At 39.6% G+C, this 19,021-nt stretch overlaps 1 protein-coding gene across 1 annotated transcript in view; it reads right to left on the minus strand.

Annotated features, from left to right (window-relative positions):
* ANK3 (ankyrin 3) overlaps positions 1-19,021 on the minus strand; it is a 197,366-nt gene that overhangs the window by 49,502 nt on the left and 128,843 nt on the right. Inside the window, exons 26-29 of the mRNA XM_085229413.1 lie at positions 14,477-14,583; positions 10,466-10,498; positions 6,660-6,884; positions 3,457-3,611 (exon numbers count right to left, since the gene is read on the minus strand). Of these exons, the coding sequence (XP_085085539.1) occupies positions 3,457-3,611; positions 6,660-6,884; positions 10,466-10,498; positions 14,477-14,583 (520 nt within the window). The remainder of the gene's footprint in view (positions 1-3,456; positions 3,612-6,659; positions 6,885-10,465; positions 10,499-14,476; positions 14,584-19,021) is intronic.

Raw genomic sequence — 19,021 nt, forward strand, 5'->3', positions numbered from 1 at the left:
TAGCAGTTTCTCATCTTGCTGTTCACAGCATGAGGTTTAACAGTGGTAAGTTTAAAAGCTTTTCTTGGAAACGTGGCAAAATCACTGCAGTGATTTATGGTGGTATTTTAAAATTCAAGCATAAACAAGGTCACTCTGGTCTTATCTGTAGATTTGAAGAAGTATCTATGCAAATACTCCTGCTTCACATCTGAACCCACAACGTGCAGCTGCAAGCATACTGTAGCCACAAATACATGCATTGCTTGACTCACTCACTAGCTTGCAAATGTCCAAAGTTTAGCTACCCTGGTGTATGCATTTATGCCCAGTTTGTCTACAAGTACAGAAAGGCGCCTGTAAAAGGAGCAAAGAACGTAAAAAGAAAACAAACATTAGACCTAAAAGAAGACCTGATTAAATGTAACCTATTTATAAGACAGAGAGCTTTTTCATATATGTGTGTGTGTGTGTGTGTGTGTGTGTGTGTATATACACATATATTTTACTTGATTTTATTTTAAATAAATGTAGTAGAGGCAAGAGCTGTGAACTACTACCCTCACATCTGTAATCAAGCTCATTCTATTCCAAAAAGGAACCCATGTAATGCTGATGCAATACAGGGAACATTTGCCCAGGTACAGCACTATCTTCTAAAAAAAAATTAATTAAACAGAATGAAATAAAATTAATCTAAACAGAAATCTGATGGTACCAAAGGAACTGACTCTTTTCATCACAATTTACTGCTCTTCCATGCTAATAAAAGCCAAGTTTTGCTATTATTTAATTCTACATTTAGTACCCTGAAGTATTGCCTCCTGTTCTGGATTATTGTGAGCCTGTGACGAGTTTTTCCAGCAGATGGTGCTGCTTCCAGTAAAGAACAGGCAGATTTTCAGTAGTCCCCACGGAGGGAAAGCAAAGATGTCCTCACTCTCATCCCCACTGGCTAAGCAGAGCAGGGAAAAGGACAATCAAACCAGAAAAGCAGACTGCATCTTTAAAAGTCAGCACATCAACGAGTCGAGAACACAAGTCTGACTGTGCTCCTTCCAAACAGACAGAAAGAACCAGTGAAACACAGCACATCTAACATGAAATAGAACAACTGCTTTTAAAAGAAAAAATGGCTATTCCTGCAGCATGTTACTTGGAGATGACTGTGCAGATGAATTTTTGTCCAGTGAGACATTAAATTTTTAGAAATTACTGAGCACCTAGATGATTACTTTTTGACTTCAGTTCAAAGATTGCTTCTGCCTCCAGATTTCATATCTGGAATCAACTTCTTCCAATGCCATGGCTTCTGAGATACAAAACACTGCTTCAGAGCCAAGTCTAACTGAGATATATTGCAACAATCCAGAAAAAAATAAGATTAAAAATGCTTGTAATTCTAGAAATCTGTATTTCATGTGAGCACTTGGAAATTTTTTTTAAATAGAAAAGGTCTCCTTTGAGCAGGACAGAATTTTTTCAAGGTCCTTGTACTATTTTAATGCAGGGGTTTTTGTTTGTTTTTCTTTCCCAATTAAAGGAGGATTTAGAGAAAATGAATTGAACAAGCAATCAACACAGTGCTCTGAATATGACCGCAGTATTTTTTGTCCTTTTTCTCTCATAAATGATTGTCTGTGTTGGTAGATTGCTTTTCTGTGGCTTGGAGTTTAAGATGCCCAGTGCCCGTGATACTTTCTGTGACTCACAGACCATACTTATGAGCACTAATTTCAAACAGCAGCACCCTGGAAGGCAAGAGCCACCTGAAGTCCTTAGAAGTTGTAATTTGGCTCCAAATTTTGAAGCTTATTATTTCAGGCTCTAAATACAGAAGACTGCATGACCACCTCACTCAAAGTGATTTTAATTATTTTCAATATGTGATTTTTCTATATGGCACTTCTGGGGACCTCCTTCATAAGCAATGTGAGTTGGAACACTTCAGAACAGTGCTTTGTGCCTACATTTCCTATTCCCAAACTGAACTCAACTCAGCTTGGAAAGCACACAAAGCAAATGAGCGAACTGTTAATCATTTCTGACTACCTCATCATGGACAAGGCACGGATACCTCACCCAAATGCCAAGCTTTTATTTCCTGTCTCGTATTCTAGTGCACAGAGAAGGAGCAGGCAGTGGTGAGATCTTTCTTTCAGAAAGGCTACTGCCTTCAATTCCGGAGCAGTTCTTACCCAAGCAATACCATCCTTGGTCATGCTTCACTGCTTTTAGGTACTTTTCTGTGACAAGGTTTATCACATTTTTCCAAACGCAGTGACCCAACATCTGCAGAACTTCTGCCTTAGTGCTTGTTGGTTCCATTATATTTACTGTACAGCTACATCAAGTAGTCATGTAATGAACACAACCTCCTCCTCTTTTTACATGCTTAGGTGCAGCTCAAGTAGTTCAAAGTGACAATACTACACTAGCCCATTCTGCAAATTCCTATCTCAGATATCCAGATTAGTAAAGATGCTAATCTCATATCTGAGATGCCCATGTTTCCAAAGCTCGCCTTTTACTGAGGCTGCACTCTTTAAACAAGGAAGGCCAAGACCAAAGGCAGAGCCGGCTCACAGATACTTATAGCTGCCATCCAAGACTGATCATTTACTTCAAACACTTCTGCCAATAATGGAAGAACTTTCCTGCAGCTTGTACCTCACTGCACCGTGACTTTCTGGAAGAGGTTATCCAGAGAAAATCCTGTGGATAAACCCTTATAGAAAATCGAAGTCCAAACTTCAGGCCATTTCATTCACAGTCAGATGCAAAGAGCTAGAGTAATGTTTTATCAACACAAGTGCTGAAAAATACTTGCTGGGAAAAGAAAGAAGTGGTGCCAAGGACTCTCCGCAGCCCTAGCCTGGCTTTGCTCATGACATGTCCGCAGGGACCATCTGTCACAGTATCTTCTTATGCACTGAGTACAGCTGAGCCCTCTCTTCTTCAGGGACTCTCACAAACATCAATATCCACAGAAAACAAGGGAGTCAGACTTCCCAGATGGACACTAAGGCAGCAGGTTGTGTATCTGTGGGAGATGACCTCTAACAATAGCGATTCTAAGAAGAATGGACTATAGGCTGAGGCCTGCATCTGTGGGAAAATTGAACTGATAGTTACCTTTGGCTTGGAATGACCTTCACACGGCCCCATCTGAGCTGAAGAAACGCACTTACCTCCAGCTGGGATGTTATTCTCAACTCTGTGCTGTACAGCAACTGTGCAGCTTTGCTTAAACTTGGCACAACTTCAGACCAAAGCTTAAGATTTATTCTAGGATGTCTCCAGGCCAGTGCCGAACCATTTCTCTACGCAATCTTTCCATTTCTTTAATAGGTAACACACTGTATTCCCCTAAATCAGATATCCTCTGCACTGTTTTATTTTAGGTTACTTCAGTCTACTTACATTAGCAAGACTTAACAAAGGTAAGGCCTGCTAAAGCTGTGAGAAAATGTTTACCTTCATCCATGCCATTGAGTACTTCAGTTAAGTCTTCGTGCTTGCTGTCATACTGGTGCTCCTTCCATGTTTCACCATTTTCACTTCGAAGTACGATTAACTCTCTTTCCTTTCCTCGCATTGATCCAAAATGCGGGATTTCCACTATGACAGGACTAGACAAAAAAATAATCAAATTATTTTTAAACCGTGTAACTCCCTACTGCCCTTAATTTTCCTATGGGTGTTAAATCCTTAAGAAAACTACAATCATTTTAAATAGTAAGCATTGTTACAGTAAAACTGCTTTTAAAATTGCCAAAGCTGCACAATCCTTTATCATTTAAACTGTAGATAATATATAACTTGATAATATCCATACATAGCTCATAAATCTTTTCAAATGACTGCCTACATGAAAAAAACATCTACAAATTTTGCTGAAGACCATTCTCCCTGTGCATTTATCCCAGAATGTGGGCGAACCAACCCTGCCTCCACAACATGCAGCACTGCTGACTTTCAATTGGCATTATTATAGCCAAAATTTGGAATTGGCTCAAGGAATTTAAAGGGATCAAATTTAGTTCAGAAACAGCCCAGCTATTCGAATGCATGCAAATGCTATTGACTGCAGCAGGAATTGTGTGAGCATGTAGCTTTTAGATTTCAAACCAAGTCTCAAACTTTACAAAGCAACAGGTTTTTTCTCATTAGTTTCACTTTCTGGTTCTCATACCCAAAATCACAGCTGCAGCATCTGCACTGTAAACATCACCAGGGAATGTTTAGATCCTTACAGAATGGATTTCTCTGAGTTTAGCAACATTGCAACCACATTTAGGTAAGTTACTGTCAAACATTTTGGGGGAAGAAAAGGGAACAGGAAGGTGGTTAATAGTACACCTATGTCACCAGACAATGTACCTTCAACAGAGGACCGCAAGTGCACTACTGAACAATAGTTGTGAACAACTGACAGAAACCACCATTCACTTCATGTGCCATTCCTTTACAAAACAGACACTTTTGCCAAACACTTCACAGGCAAGATATGCATTTTAAAGTACGCTAAGACATCTGACTGAAATCACACAGTAAGTGAACAACTATGGATTATGCAGCTTTCAGACATTTAAATAGACAGTATCATCATTTTCCTACAGAGGTTGTAAAAGATTTCACCTCTTTGTTTCACTCAGTTGAAAGAAACACCACATGACAGGAGGAGTATGCAGCACTTCTGCACTATCAAACACCAGCAAGGTGCTAGGCTGCAGTAACCAATCCATTATCTGAGTACAGAAATCACAACAGCCAATGTCAGGGAAAAATATAAATTGGAAGAACCAGATTTCATACTCCGTTTGTCCCCACAAAAATTATCAAAAGCCAGTTTAATTCATACGTATTTTAGATGCTTTTAAGAACATACAGGCTGTTACTCCAATCTTGAATCTTTTAACAAGAAATAGAAATGTATCTGCTGCCTATTGTGCACAGCAAGTAAATACCAAAAATTCAAATACATATTCAGATATTTACTCTCTAGTTCAAAAGGAGTCTGAACTGAAAAACTAACACTGTAGTACAATCTTTGCAGGCTAATATTTCAGATACTGTCTCTGTAAATATTTAGAAACCACACAATTTTGTGCATGACATTTAACAAGAATACTCAGTGAGAAGGTATTAAACAGGTATTGAACATCAAACACTCACCAATATTTTGTAAATCTAATGCAGTAAATTTCACAGTATGGTTTGAAAACAACAGTCAAAAATGTACAGAAACATTTTTACATTTTAGACCATACCCTGCAGCTCCTTTGGGTTGCATTCTTGGCGTTATAAATCTATTTTAACAAGATGACTCTTGCAGTTTGAAAATAATAGTATCTCTTCAGCCTTGTTAAAATAAAGTTATTCACTCAATGAGATCTTAAATAATCTTTTATAAATAATAGACTGTATACGACCACATTTCACAATGCTCTTCCCAAAACAGACTCACTCAAGGCCTGTAAATACCTTCTCTACTACAGGGTTGAAATTAAAGGACTGTCACTGTGTATTAAAATGTATTTGATGCAGTTGAAACACTTCAAATTTAAAAAATTACAAAAGCACAGAAGTTATGAAAGCAGAATGCTGGCAGTGAATTTTACATGCCTGTAAGCACAAGGTAGTAGCAGAGCTATATTAAATCAAGCCACTATGATTTTCTTTCAGTGACATAAGTCAACTGAAAGCTTTAGAAAACTAAATAAATAAATAAATAAATGGGAGTAACGAAAAATTGGAAACAAAAGAAAAACTGTAGACATTCTGTATCTTTTCTGTATATATCCTACCCAATAAATTTTGTTCCTTGTGGACCAAGCTGCAGGATTCGGCTAACCATGCTCTCGCCCTCATTTAGAGGGGGAGGAGATTTAGGAAGATGCAGTTTACTGAATAACATCCATGCAGCAGGAAGAGAAACAAGAAGGGGAAATTAGGAACAAGCTGTCATTCCCAACAGAACCGGCAGTTTATACTAGGGTGCCACTCACAGTAATGAACAAAATTTATAATTAGGAAAAAAAAAAAGCCACATCATAGTGGATTGTATCCCCTATTTTAAGCTTTAAAAAATGTCAGTTCCTAGCATTTGTGCTCCTTGACGCTCTATATTAAGTGCTCTGCCATCACCCTCAGTGGCCTTGCTACTTGGGAGGAAGAGAGGCAGCTCGCAGCACCTTGGGCAGAAGCATGTATGCACTATGGCACAGGGAACTGAGCTCAATGTTTGGGCCCTTGTGACTGTTTAGGATGCACTTCTGTGACAGTGACATTTCTCTGGCACTCTGTGAGTGAGAGGGTCAAAACCTGCTCTGGGTTACAGGCTCACAAGTCCTCCTGACTTCAAAGGGAGGTTGCATGAGTAGCTAGGGGCAGGATCTGGCCTTTTCGTGTCTTTCCTTACCTTTGGCTTCTCCCTGCAGTCATCATAGATGCAAAGCTCCTCTTAAAACACAAAGGTACTTTCAAGGTACAAACTGCAGTTTGGCTTTTTTTTTTTTTTTTTTTTTTTTTTTTTTTTTTTACTATTTTAAGATAAGTAACCTAATCTTACACGGTCAAATGAGGTAAAGTCAATGTTTAACTTCTTAGATCCACAAAATAACAGAAATGGAAGATGCAACACAAGTGTGAACAATGAAATTCATAGAAGAACTCACCCTAAAAATTGTGCCCCTGCTGGCCCCATTTCTACAAGTCTACTTGCTAATCCTTCTCCTTCAACCATTGGTGGTGGGCTGGCCAGCTTATGCCTCTTTACCAAGCGGCAGGTGATGCGGGTTGGTGCTGTGCATTTGCGTGGTGGGATGATAATCCTCATTCCATGATGACGACTACCTCTCATCGAACCCCCACGTGCATCGACCATAAAACTAACCAGGAAACTGCAGGGAAAAGGAAATGAGTCATTAAAAACAGTCATAAAATAAGCAGGAAAAACATCAGCAAAAAGTCAACTGCCACAATCTTAAAAGCTTATCAGAAAAGTCCTCCCAGTCCCAGATAAACTAAGAAGAACATAATTATTTTAACATTTATACTTACATGTTAACTATTGGTTAAGAAAAGCAGGAATTTCTAAAGCTCTAGCAGTATTATAGTGAAATGATCAGGTGCTACTAAGTAATTTGGATTAGAGAGTATACAAGTAGTGTATTAGTAGCATCTTATTAGAATTTAAGGTCAGTCCTCTGTTATTGTTATCTCTGCTGTCCATAAATAAGTAGCCCCACATGCAGAAAGGAACCAGACAGTGTAGAAAACAGAGAATCAAAAGTGTGTATTGTTTTGGGGGTCTCAGTCTTCACAACCTCCTCAAATTCTCATCTGCAAACACTTCTGCTGGCTGACAGAGAGTGCTGGCACTGTGGGTGACAGTCGAACCTACAGTTGCTTCTGCTGATGGGGAACGAATAAGAATATCAGGAATGTAACTAGCTTTAGATTGCTGACACTCTTGAGAAAACCATGCCATTAGCCCTCTGTCAAGATGACATTCCTTAGCAAAAAGCTGCATTAGGGGAAAAAAAACATTCTTTCCAATGCCAAATTTTCCAATTAATAATTAAAGAATAAGCAATTACATTTTTAAAGAGTACATGGTAGAATTTAAAATAGAATTATTTTTAATAGCAAGGAAATAATAATAATATTGAGAAGAATAACTGCTAATAATCATGGATTATTTCATCTATGAAATGCTGAGAAGCAGTGTATGTGAAGCATAACTGTCCTTAACAAATCACAACAGTGATAGCAAATTGGAGTCTCCTTCCAGGGCTGGCAACATACTTCACCCTCTTTCAAAACTGCAGCAAATATTCCTTCCAGTTTAAGGGGATCAAAACCTACAGGTTACTTCAAGGCTAAGGGGTTACTGGGGTGCTCCTTTGGGGTTCCAAAATACCTTCCATTCTCTCTAGAACATAAACTACAGAGACATTCAGTTAACGGGCCAGCATCAACAGGGACAAGAGTTACAAATTCAGCCTTGGTGCCTGTCCATTTTTTTTGTTTGTTTGCTCCTGTATGATGCACAGACGCTCACATCGCTGGCACATCTGCTGAATAGCTTCAGTATTTTCAAGGCTGTTGCCAAAACTTCCAGATCTCACAGACTAAATCCTCACAAGACTAGAAGGTGAATCCATTCTATTTCCTGGCTCCCTACTGTAAACATAATGCAGGCTAAGAGTCAATAATCCAGGGGGCTCATGAAGATTCTTTAAAAAAACAAAAACAAAAACAACACAACCAAGTGCTTTTAAGTATGCATGAGAATTTATGCAAGAAAGTTTGATTTGCTTTTGAAACCAGCAGGATATCAAAAGTAACAGCTGACATGCAAGTGGCAAGGCCTGCAAAAGTCACATTTGAAAGTTCTACCAACGTGGGTGGGAAAAATTTGCACAAAAGCAGGAGCATAATCAAAACTTTGTATTGAGTGCTCTGTAGGAGGCAGGCACATAAGGAGGTCAGCTGTAAACATATGAAGCAAGAAAAAAGTTGTCCAACTGAATTATAGAAAAAAATTGCTAGGCAGCCCTTTTTCAAATTAAATTAAAATGCATCAATAGAGACAGGAAGATAAAGCACACCTCCCAGAAGATCCTAACTCTAATTTATCAGACTTTGTGCTGCACATACTTTAGAAGACTGAAGCATGGAGCAATATTTGTCTGGTCTAGCATTAGATAAGGAGGTGGGCGGCCCTGCATGCGACAGGGGGGTTGGAGCTTGTTGATCCTTGAGGTCGTTTCTATCCCAAGCCATTCTATGATTCTATGATTTGTCATATCTTACAGTAGTTTTCATACAAATAAACTGTGCCTACATTTCTCTCCTAGAGAAAACACTACGTATACCACTGAACAAATTCAAGCGCTGCCACTAGGTAGTCCAATTCCTAATAAAAGGAATTATGTTTCTGCAGAATGTCTGCTGAATGGTTATCCAAACACTTTCAATATTTTATCTATATCAAAAACAATATTAATGACTTCTTAAATTACAGTATAAGTTACAGTAATCTTAATATTTATAGATACAAGATGTTAGATGTCCTGCAAACCACTGACTAGAAACTTTTCAGTTTGCAGACAATGGGCTGTAAACAAGCAAAAACACCAGCTACAGAGAGCCTGGCCTCACTCCCCTTTGCTCACTAATTGCTACTAGCCAGTCATTGTTTTTTCACCCTGCAACTGCTCTTCATGGTGAGCACTGATGGGATGAGGCAGATGCCTCTGAACCTGTGGAAAAGTAGGCTACAGTTGGTCTTCAAAGCTGGCAAGGAGCCAGCTTGTGACTAGCAGTTAAGGGAGTTCAAGACAATCCATTATCATCTACGAAACAAAGTAAAATACTGAGAAGGGATTCACAGCCCTTGCTCACTGAAGGGAAAACACTGAGAGGAATCTGCTACAGTTGTACCGTGATAGCTTTTTAGAAATGCACTTGGCTTTGGTCTGCAGAAAGAGAGAACCAATTCTGTCGAGAGGGAAGCGCAGAGCGAGAGGCTGGAGCATCCCTTCAGGGTGGCCCTGGCAGCTGTGCTGAGGGGCACATCTGGCTGGAGTGCACAGCGAGGTGGGGCCTCCGGGGAGCTTGGCCTGATGGATCAGTGCAAAGCAATGCTTTGGAGAGCTGCCTATCGTCTACGTGATTACTGGCATGTTAAGTCAGCTCATAATTAATACAAAAGTTCTCCATCTCATGCAAAAACGCCAGAGTTTCCACTCAGATAAGACGCCCCTGCATCCATATAATTTAAAAGATATAAGTATGTAACCATAGATTTTTAAAAATCTAGGCACCTAAATCAACTGACATGTTATACAAAAATCAATAGAAGTTAGATGTAGCTACAAAAATTGGACCCAGACTTCCCAGGTGTATTTATTTAGTTTGTGCAGAGATAGGTGGGCAGGGTATGATGGCAGCCACTTACACTGCCCAGCGTGGGGGCTCAGCAATGCTCACAGCAAGGGAAGATCAGACCCTGGCACAAGTCCACTCCCCAGCAAAGGAACCAGCCCTCTTACAGCCAGCGATGGTGTCTACGCCACACTACAGCCTTCAGTGAAGATAAAACCCTTCGCAGATCAGTCTTGGTGTGTATTGATCTCATATAAAAGTAATTATTGTTGAGATTATAGTAATTCTCTGTTTAGTTCCCTGATTAGTATTTTATCATTTCAAACAATAACAGTAGTTCTAAACAATATTTCATGCACTTTCTATCACAAAGATTAGTAGTCGATGCTTACTAATGCTGTACTAATAATGGAAACTACAGTATGATCTCTAAACACAAATGCTAAATGCTGGTGAGCATTTCTACTTGAATATATGGAAGGGATGAGGATGTGGGCGAATGCACTACAAACGTCTACATACACTCTGACTGTGGGAAACGAGTTTGAAAAAAAAAAATGAGGATTCACAGAAAGCACAGAGTTATCACCTTGAATCATACTGGGGAAGTGGAGAGGAATAGCTGCAAAATAATTTAGAAAGCAAATGGGAAAAATTAATATAAGATAATTAGAGGCAAGCAACAGAAAATATCAATAATAAGCGCAAAGGAAAAGTATCAATCAGAAAAAAATAACAAAAGTAACATGTTTGAAGTTCAGCTTTAAAAATGATTTGGCTTTTGCTTCGCATATCACAAACCATGACATAAAATACACCACTCATGAAAAAAAAAAAACCTATCTGAAGGAAAGTGTTCATTTCACTGGTCAGCACAAACCTGTAACTTCTCTGAGAAACACAGAAGTTCATGGAATAGTGAAAAGCATGTGAGATTTACCCAGGTCAACAGAGACTTTATTTTAAAATAACTTCTTTGATTCCCAAAACAAGTTTCATTGTGTGATGTAAAGTCAGGTATTGTGCTTTTCTATAGTGGTTTATTTTCCAAAGTATAGCTTATAAAATGTGTATGGCAGAGTATCTGAAGGGAATATCAACCTTTGCCATTCATGACACTGCTTTCAAAAATAGATTCTCTTTATAAAGAGGTTGGAATAATTAACTTGAATACAACACTTTGCAAGACTGGATCACGCATTTTTGAGTTTCTCAGTAAGGGAGAGAGTGACACATTCGTTTCTTTCTTTGGTCTCAGGAAATCAAGGAGTTTAAAAGGGCAGTAAAAAGAGAGCACAGCCACAATTTGACTGGGAGAAGGTCACAAGAAGTCTCACATCTGAGAGCTGGAGGTCACCATGGTGAAGTGGATCTACCCTTTCAGAGGCCACACAATTCACAGCATATTTACAATGTCCTATTTACAATGGACTCTGTTCAAAACATGCTGGCAAAACAGTCTACCTGCACCCAGAAAGAAAAACATTAAATACTGTCTTGGCTTAAAAAAAGGAAAAACCAGAAGAGTCAAAATTACTGCCAGCACTTCCTTCTCTCTTCCCCTTTCACTGATACATTGGTGGATATACACAATCTGCTCCCACAAACTCCCCTTCTGCCTGAGTTTAGAAATGGGAAGAAACATCGGTGCTCTCTTCTGGCAGCAGGTGCAAGGGAAAAGGAGCAAGCCGAAGCAGCAGGCTGCAGAGGGGTGGCCCCACTATGGCATGCTGCAGGCTCAGGAGAATGAGGAATGTGGAGGGCAGTGAGGTCAGGCTCCAGCCACAGGGTGACCCCGACCCCCAGGGCTGCTGGCAGCTGGGGAGCCAGCTGTCACATTTCTGCCTGAGGGCACAGAACAAGCAGGGACCAGGTGAGGGGACTAAGCAGGAAAGGAGTGGATTTTCAGAAAAGAGAACTCATGTTCTAATGCCTCTCAGAAATGCCAAGGTACTGGAAGATGCAAGATGAACATCTGCTGATTGCCCCTAGATAAAGATAATGGGGAAAACCAAACAGTATCATATTATTATCGGAGATCGTGATAGGAAACAAGCAACGAGTTTTTTTTACTAAGAAAGGAACTGAGTCACAGTATCATTTCAGGTCGACTTTATCCATAAAATGTGACAGGTCAGAAAAGCAATACCTGGTGACGGAGTGTTTTGGTTTCTCTCCCTTACCATCTCCTTTCTCCTCTTCAGCCCCACAGTCTTCTGCACAGCTGCAGGTCTGCAGGCCTTCCCCTTCAAACAGCAGCCTTAGCTGCAGGCATTGGTGGGGATTCTCAAGTAGTTAACGTAAAAGATCCCATGTCCACAGAATGTACGTTTTGGAGGGTTGGAAGCATTAATGAGTGCACTGAACAAAGTGGTCCCAGAGGACCAGCAGAAGGGAAACATCAGCTCTATTCTGTACCAGGAAGAAGAGGAGCTAGAAAATTTTAGGCCATCACTCTAACATTGATTACTGCAAATGTTCAGAAGTAAATTATCCAACAATCAATTTACTGGGACAATGACAACCAATGTATAGGGATAATACAGTGATTAGAACTCAACTACCATCAACAACTCTCAAAACAAGAAAAAGCCAAAATATTTGTTGCAAGAGTAACATACATCAAATTGAATCAACTACCTTCTTTTACCAGGCAACTTATCCAGTGGATGTATGGAAATTCTCTATTTGTACTTCAGTAAGCATATGAAGCATAGTATACGTAAGTGCATAAACACTTAAGAAACAGCCTCAAAAGAGCAATCTTTTATGTTTTCCTGTCAAACTGAAAGGAAAATTCAAGTGGGAATTTCACTGCACTGTCCTGGGCCAGGGCCAGGCACCAAGCTAAAGTCTTAATTCATGATTTGAGCACTGGACAGAAAGGTCTGAATAACACTTTGGAAAAGAGGAGCAGAATTAAAAGCTATCTTGCTAAAATGGGTTCTGATACCAGCAATCTAAAATACAATAAAGGTAAGTACAAATAGAAGAAACCAAACACATAAACACAAAACATAGTAAAAAATACCTAGATTGCAGAACTTCAGAAAGGAACTAAGAAATGCTTGCAGGTCAAACATGTCCACCAACAGAAGCTGCAATTACCAAAACACTAAGTGTCACTGTGAGATTCCTTAGGACTAGCTGTGCCATGTGTCAGACTGCAGAGATAGAAATCCTGTCCTAGTCAGTACAGATGATGTCTCCTCTTCGGGACCCTGGTGCCCAAACTGGCTTAGAAACAATCGAACATCAAAAAGGAGAGAGACAGGGGACAGCTGCAAGAATCCGGTGGTGTGTGGGAAGCACCACCTAAGCAAGACCTGAGATATTATAGTTTACAAAAGAGAAGAGACCCTATCTTCCACAACGTAAAACATTGTAAAGAGACTACTAAGATACTGTACTCCACGGCTATCAGCAATAAGACAAGAAATAGGCTTAACTGGCAACAAAGAGACTTTAAATTGAATATCAAGGAAAGAAATATTGTAACAACAGACAGTGAGAGAAAGAAACTAGAAGATGATAGATCTTAAGTGACGATGAAGAAATTGACCATAATTCAGGAATGGGTTGCTTACATTTTATCCTGCCATAAAAGAATGGGTGGCCTCCGAGCTCTCTAAGGTCCCTTGGTAACACATCCTTCCATACTAACAGACTTCAACTTTTCATTATGAAGCTACTGATATTTCAATTCTAGCACTGAACATACGCAGTGTTCTATTAAATCAAGACCTCAAACCCCACCATTGCATAGTTCTATTCAGCTCAAGCAGTGTTTGCACTTATTGTGGGCCTGTGGCTTTAGGTCTGTGGGACTTTCTGCTACCTTGGAACTGAAATTGTTTGGTTTATGCCAGAGACATTTTCATTTAAGAATGTAATTAGTCACAAAGTGGGGAAGTAAATTAAAAAGATATGACATTTTATGCCCTGATCTTGAAAATTATACGATCTTATACAATCAAGATTTATAGAGGACAATCTTATATGCAATATATATTCAGCTACATATTTATTTGTAAATTTTTATAATGTGCATTCCAAAATTATTCCTGTTGCATTTAATCAGGTTTGTGTGCTCCTGCCAAGAAGCACTGTCAGCACAGTGATGATTCTTGTGTAAATGACTGAAGTCAAACCATGTATTTTGGAGAACAGATAGGAGTATAAAGACATATATAAAAGATGAAATTAAAGCCCCTCATTCTTCCTGGAAGAAAGAACAAAAGGCATTAATGCTATGACTTCATGCTTCAAATAATTTAATATAATTCAAACAAAATCACCTTAAGACACTTAAAAGCATAAGCAACAGAAAAAGCAAAACATGACTATTAAAAGAGAAGCCTGTGGGATTACAACGTTTTTGGCATTCAGAAAATAAACGCAGAAGCAAAGTTTTGGTTTGATAAGCAACAATTTAGCCTGACTCCTGTTATTAAGCACCCACGTTGAAGCCAGTGTGAATTTTGCCACTGGCTTCAACTGGAGCAAGAACAGGCATGTCATCAGCCATCACAGAACACTATATTCTTCATCTAATACATTTCCACATTTAAACATAAAGGAAATCTGTTAAGTGACCTACCCAGAATGGATGGGACTTGAAACAAGGTTAACATTGTCCAAGGTGTCTGCAGCCCAACTGTAGTGTCTGAGAGAATCAGAATCAAACTCCCTCTGAAACGTCAGGTGCTTAAAAAACAAACAAAAAAAAACAAACATAAGATGTAAAATACTTGTCTTAAATACAAGCTTATTAGTATAATTCCCTTACATTTAGATCTGTCCCCTTTCCATATAGCCGATATCCTAGGTGTTAAATTACTAGAAATTCCTGAATAGAAATATGGAACCCAGAGAGAAATTTATCCCATGTCTTCAAACTTCTTTTCAAAATTTCTTTTGCTAGCTCTCACCAGTTCCTTCAGTTACATGTACACCTCTCTTCAATCTGTATTTACACACACAAAGAAGACTGAAAAAATATTACAGTTTGTACTACAATCATATGCTATATAGACAGGCAGCATATTATTCCCACACAGAAAATGCCACTGCAAAGATCATTATTCGAGCAGAACTTCTATCCGTACAATCAACACGGGCACTATCCTGACGTGCCACCATCCCTACTCATCTGTATAAAAATAGTTATAACCCTGTGTAGTGCTGGCACACCAGTGTTCTAATTAAACTGTCCCATCTGACTGACATCGAGGCTTAATTTGGTTCTGACTGCTGCCTGTAGACATGAGCATGCACACGCAGGCTTTGTATGTCCTGTAACAAGGTCTCACTCTGTAAATTTTCTGTATAGCAAAGCCATTTGTAGCAAATATATATATATTTGTTCCCCCCCACCCCCGTTCCTTTTTTCCCCTAGGAAATTAAATAAATCATGTCTGTAAGTACTGTTAGGTTATATTTCCAGGGCAATATGAAACCATTTATGGAACCACCATTAGAAGTTATGCCAATAAAACTAAGTCAAGATACCGTCATGCAACACACAAGCCATCCTCCGCCAAAATGGTGTTAAAAACATCAGGTTTTCCTCCAGGCAGGTTGTTTTCCGCTGACAGGTAACTAACTACAGGCTGATTTATCCACTTTCTTTCTCACATACTGTGAAGACTAAAACCTCGTGGGCTGTTTTCAAATTAAATTCTGTGACTATCGCTCAAACCTGAGCAAAACACAGCTTCCACAAGAAAAGCAAGCAGACACTGATCTGTTGTTGGTCAGAACCTGCACTGTTCCCGTTACTCCAGGGAGACCTCATTGTGGCCTTCCAGTATTTGAAGGGAGCATACAAACAGGAGGGGGAATGACTGTTTATGTGGGTGGATAGTTATAAAACAAAGGGGAATGGTTTTAAACTAAGACAGGGGAGGTTTAGGTTAGATATTAGGAGGAAGTTTTTTCCATACAGAGGGTGGTGAGGCACTGGAACAGGTTGCCCAAGGAGGTTGTGGATGCCTCATCCCTGGAGGCATTCAAGGCCAGGCTGGATGTGGCTCTGGGCAGCCTGCTCTGGTGGCTGGCCACCCTGCACACAGCAAAGGGGTTGGAAATAGACGGTCATTGTGGTCCTTTGCAACCCAGGCCATTCTGTGATTCTATGATACTCTGGGGTTTCCAGAAAACTCTTTGGACATTTCTTGCAATTAAGGAATAAGCACCCCAGGCTTACTCCCACAGTTGTCAAGATTATAATTTACTGTCAATTAGTAGTAATTTCTGCAGGGGACAGCTTCACTTTATCATCTGTCCGACACTGTAGCACATTTTCGATGCCTCCTTCTTTTGCTACCTTAAGCTCTTTTATTAGGATCTTCTACTAGTCTTTGTGCTGTGAGGTACGCACTTGAGGACTGATGGTTCAAGCACAGACAACAGTAACAGGCAAACACACTGCTAAGTGTGGCACACATTGACCACAAAATATGCCAACAGACACAACAGATAAAATTAATGCTGTTTAAAAACAATGGTGATTAAGCAACGGCACTGAATTTAATTAGCACTACTTTGAAAAATGTGTTATAATTCAGTTTAATGAAGACAGTTTTATAACTCCTTCCAGTAGAATACACGGGACTCTTCCACATGCCTTTAAGAGCCTGTGGTTTAGAGAGAAAAACTGCCACAGTGGATTTCTGTTGTTCCAAGTGACTTAACTTTGTAAGAGCTCATACTGAGTACACGATTACTTTTTGACACCAGAGTGGGATCCAGATGTGGTATCAAAAGTTGTAAGTATTTAGATAAACAAACATAAATAAAAAATAGCACACCACATAGATTTTGTAAGATATGCATTAGAAAGGAGGAAAAAACAATCTAGTGTTTGTCATTCAGATGTCCATTGAGCTGTAACTGTCACTGCACTGACAGTCCAGGCATACAAAAGCAAACAGAAAACACAGGATTACATTAGCTGTAACAGATGAAAAATGCCAAAGATTCATCAGCAGTGTAGGGCCATATGATTTTCAAAGAAATACCACCTCTCTATAACAATCTAATCTAGGTAGAGACGCTGCTATACCCACCTAAGTTGCCTTAAGTTTACTTGCATGTACACATAGGGCTCCTCGCTGTATTCCTACAGTGTCTGTATATGAGGTGAACTTCTTTGGTGCAATCCTTTCTGACAAAGTGCATTCGAACAAATCTTTGGGGCACGTTTACAGCCAGCAAAAGCAAAAAACTGCAGCCAACAATTTTGGCAGAGAAACAGACTAATAAAAGCTAATGGCTGGACAAAAGCATCTTACACACAGCACACATCTGCTGATCTCATTCCGTTGACCTGCTGAGGTGTTGGATTTTCCAGGCAGCAAAGAAATCTTCCAGTGCAAGCTGCAGTATGTGTGAGCAGTCCAGAAGACAGTACATCATCTGTGATAGCAAACTGCAAGATTTGTCCCGGGTTTGGTCAGGGCAAAGCATTCCCTACCTGGACTGAGGGAGATTAAATATGCATTGGTAGGGGGCGTGTTGCTGTCAGATGCAATCGCATGTACTAAAATGCTGACACAGTTCTGTTGTCAAGGATCCTGCTGGTTGCATAACCGAACATCCAAGCTGTGTAATATCAGAGTTCAGCAAATGGAAGAATTTATGCTTCCTCCCAGATGAATTTATCCAGACAGAAGAGATTCAGCAAGTTGCTATGCAATGGACAGCCTGATTCATCCTGCCTGTGGCTGATGTAAATTATTCCATGGAGAATGTCGCTCAGATCTGGTCTGAGTTACTGTATCCATGGTAATGCACTAGGACACACAAATTTTTAACTTTGCTCTAGTCAGGTTATGAGGCACAGTACGGCCTGGACTCAGCTTTCCCTGTTGAAAAGAATCAGCAATAAAGAACCAAGTTCAAACAACGAAGATTGTCTTGACTTCTTTGGCAGTTCTTAGAAAATCCTCTCAAACACCCAACCCCTTATGATGGCAGCCAGTATCAGCAAAAAACAGTCTTAAGTCTTCCTCATGTTACTCTTTTTAGACTTCCAAGTCTCCCAGTCGTGTGGTGAAGAAGCGGTCATGGGATCTTCTGATTCCACCTTAGCAGCAAGCTGACAGTTGTCCATCTTTAATATCCTTTTATTTCTGGTAATATTAATTCCCTTTATCCTGAGAGCTGCAGATATCTACATGCTTTACAACAGAAGAGAAGCCATTTATACAAATAAGTTATGGCTCGTTACTTCTTCTAAGCTATGCAATACCCCTGAATACAGCGTTAACACGTATGAGCTTCCAGCTGGTCTTTTAAGATAAGGGTTTTGACCCACAATGAACTTTGTTTCTATGACTTTCATAGATGGAACATGATGACTCTTCTTCCTTTTCACTGTCAAAGCAGAGATTACTTGGAAACCCAGTAACGTGCAGAAGGAGGGATGGGAAGAACAAAGGCAGGAGTATTCTCCCTCTTCCAGATGCACTCTTCCCACTTCAGCCAAAGCATCATAAAGTCTATCCAACTTCCTTTCGTATGTTGGGCTGACAACTTTCTTGAAGAACAAGAAAATTCCCAAGGACAGACTTTTTTGTCAAGACTTCAAGGCTGGCAAAAGCCATACATTGCTCTCAGCTTAACAAGCAGAAAAAATGTTAACAGTGTCCTCTTTCTCAAGAAGATAATTAATTGTTTTATTGTTGTTTGTTTTCAGGGGAAATAGTTTTACAAACCTCTTGAGACAACTTAGAACTAGGAGTGACATTGTTCTCACCACTACCTTCACCATTTCCTGCTCTCCTCCTGGATACAAGAAACTTGAAGTTTGTCTAAAGAATTAAGACTAACATAACATGCAAATTTAGACTGTTAAGACAGGCGCCCAGTCTGACTTCATTTTGTATGACAGATTTGGACCAGAGTTGAACTGCAATAATTGCACAACCACTGCTGGACAAAAACTAGAATTAAAAAAATATGAATATTACAAATGCAAAGAAAACAGCCTGATCACTACTGCTCAGCATTAACACTTTTAAGTGAAGAGGCACCACTGCAAGAGATCCTCCAGAAAGCATGGAGGTCCATAACCATTTGTAGAGAATATGACATTTGCTCTAAGTTGAGCTGCTGTATGCAGTGTGGTGTTGCTTTAACC

This window comes from Meleagris gallopavo, chromosome 8, assembly GCF_905368555.1.
Source record: "Meleagris gallopavo chromosome 8, MGAL_WU_HG_1.1, whole genome shotgun sequence".
Taxonomy (NCBI): Eukaryota; Metazoa; Chordata; class Aves; order Galliformes; family Phasianidae; genus Meleagris; species Meleagris gallopavo.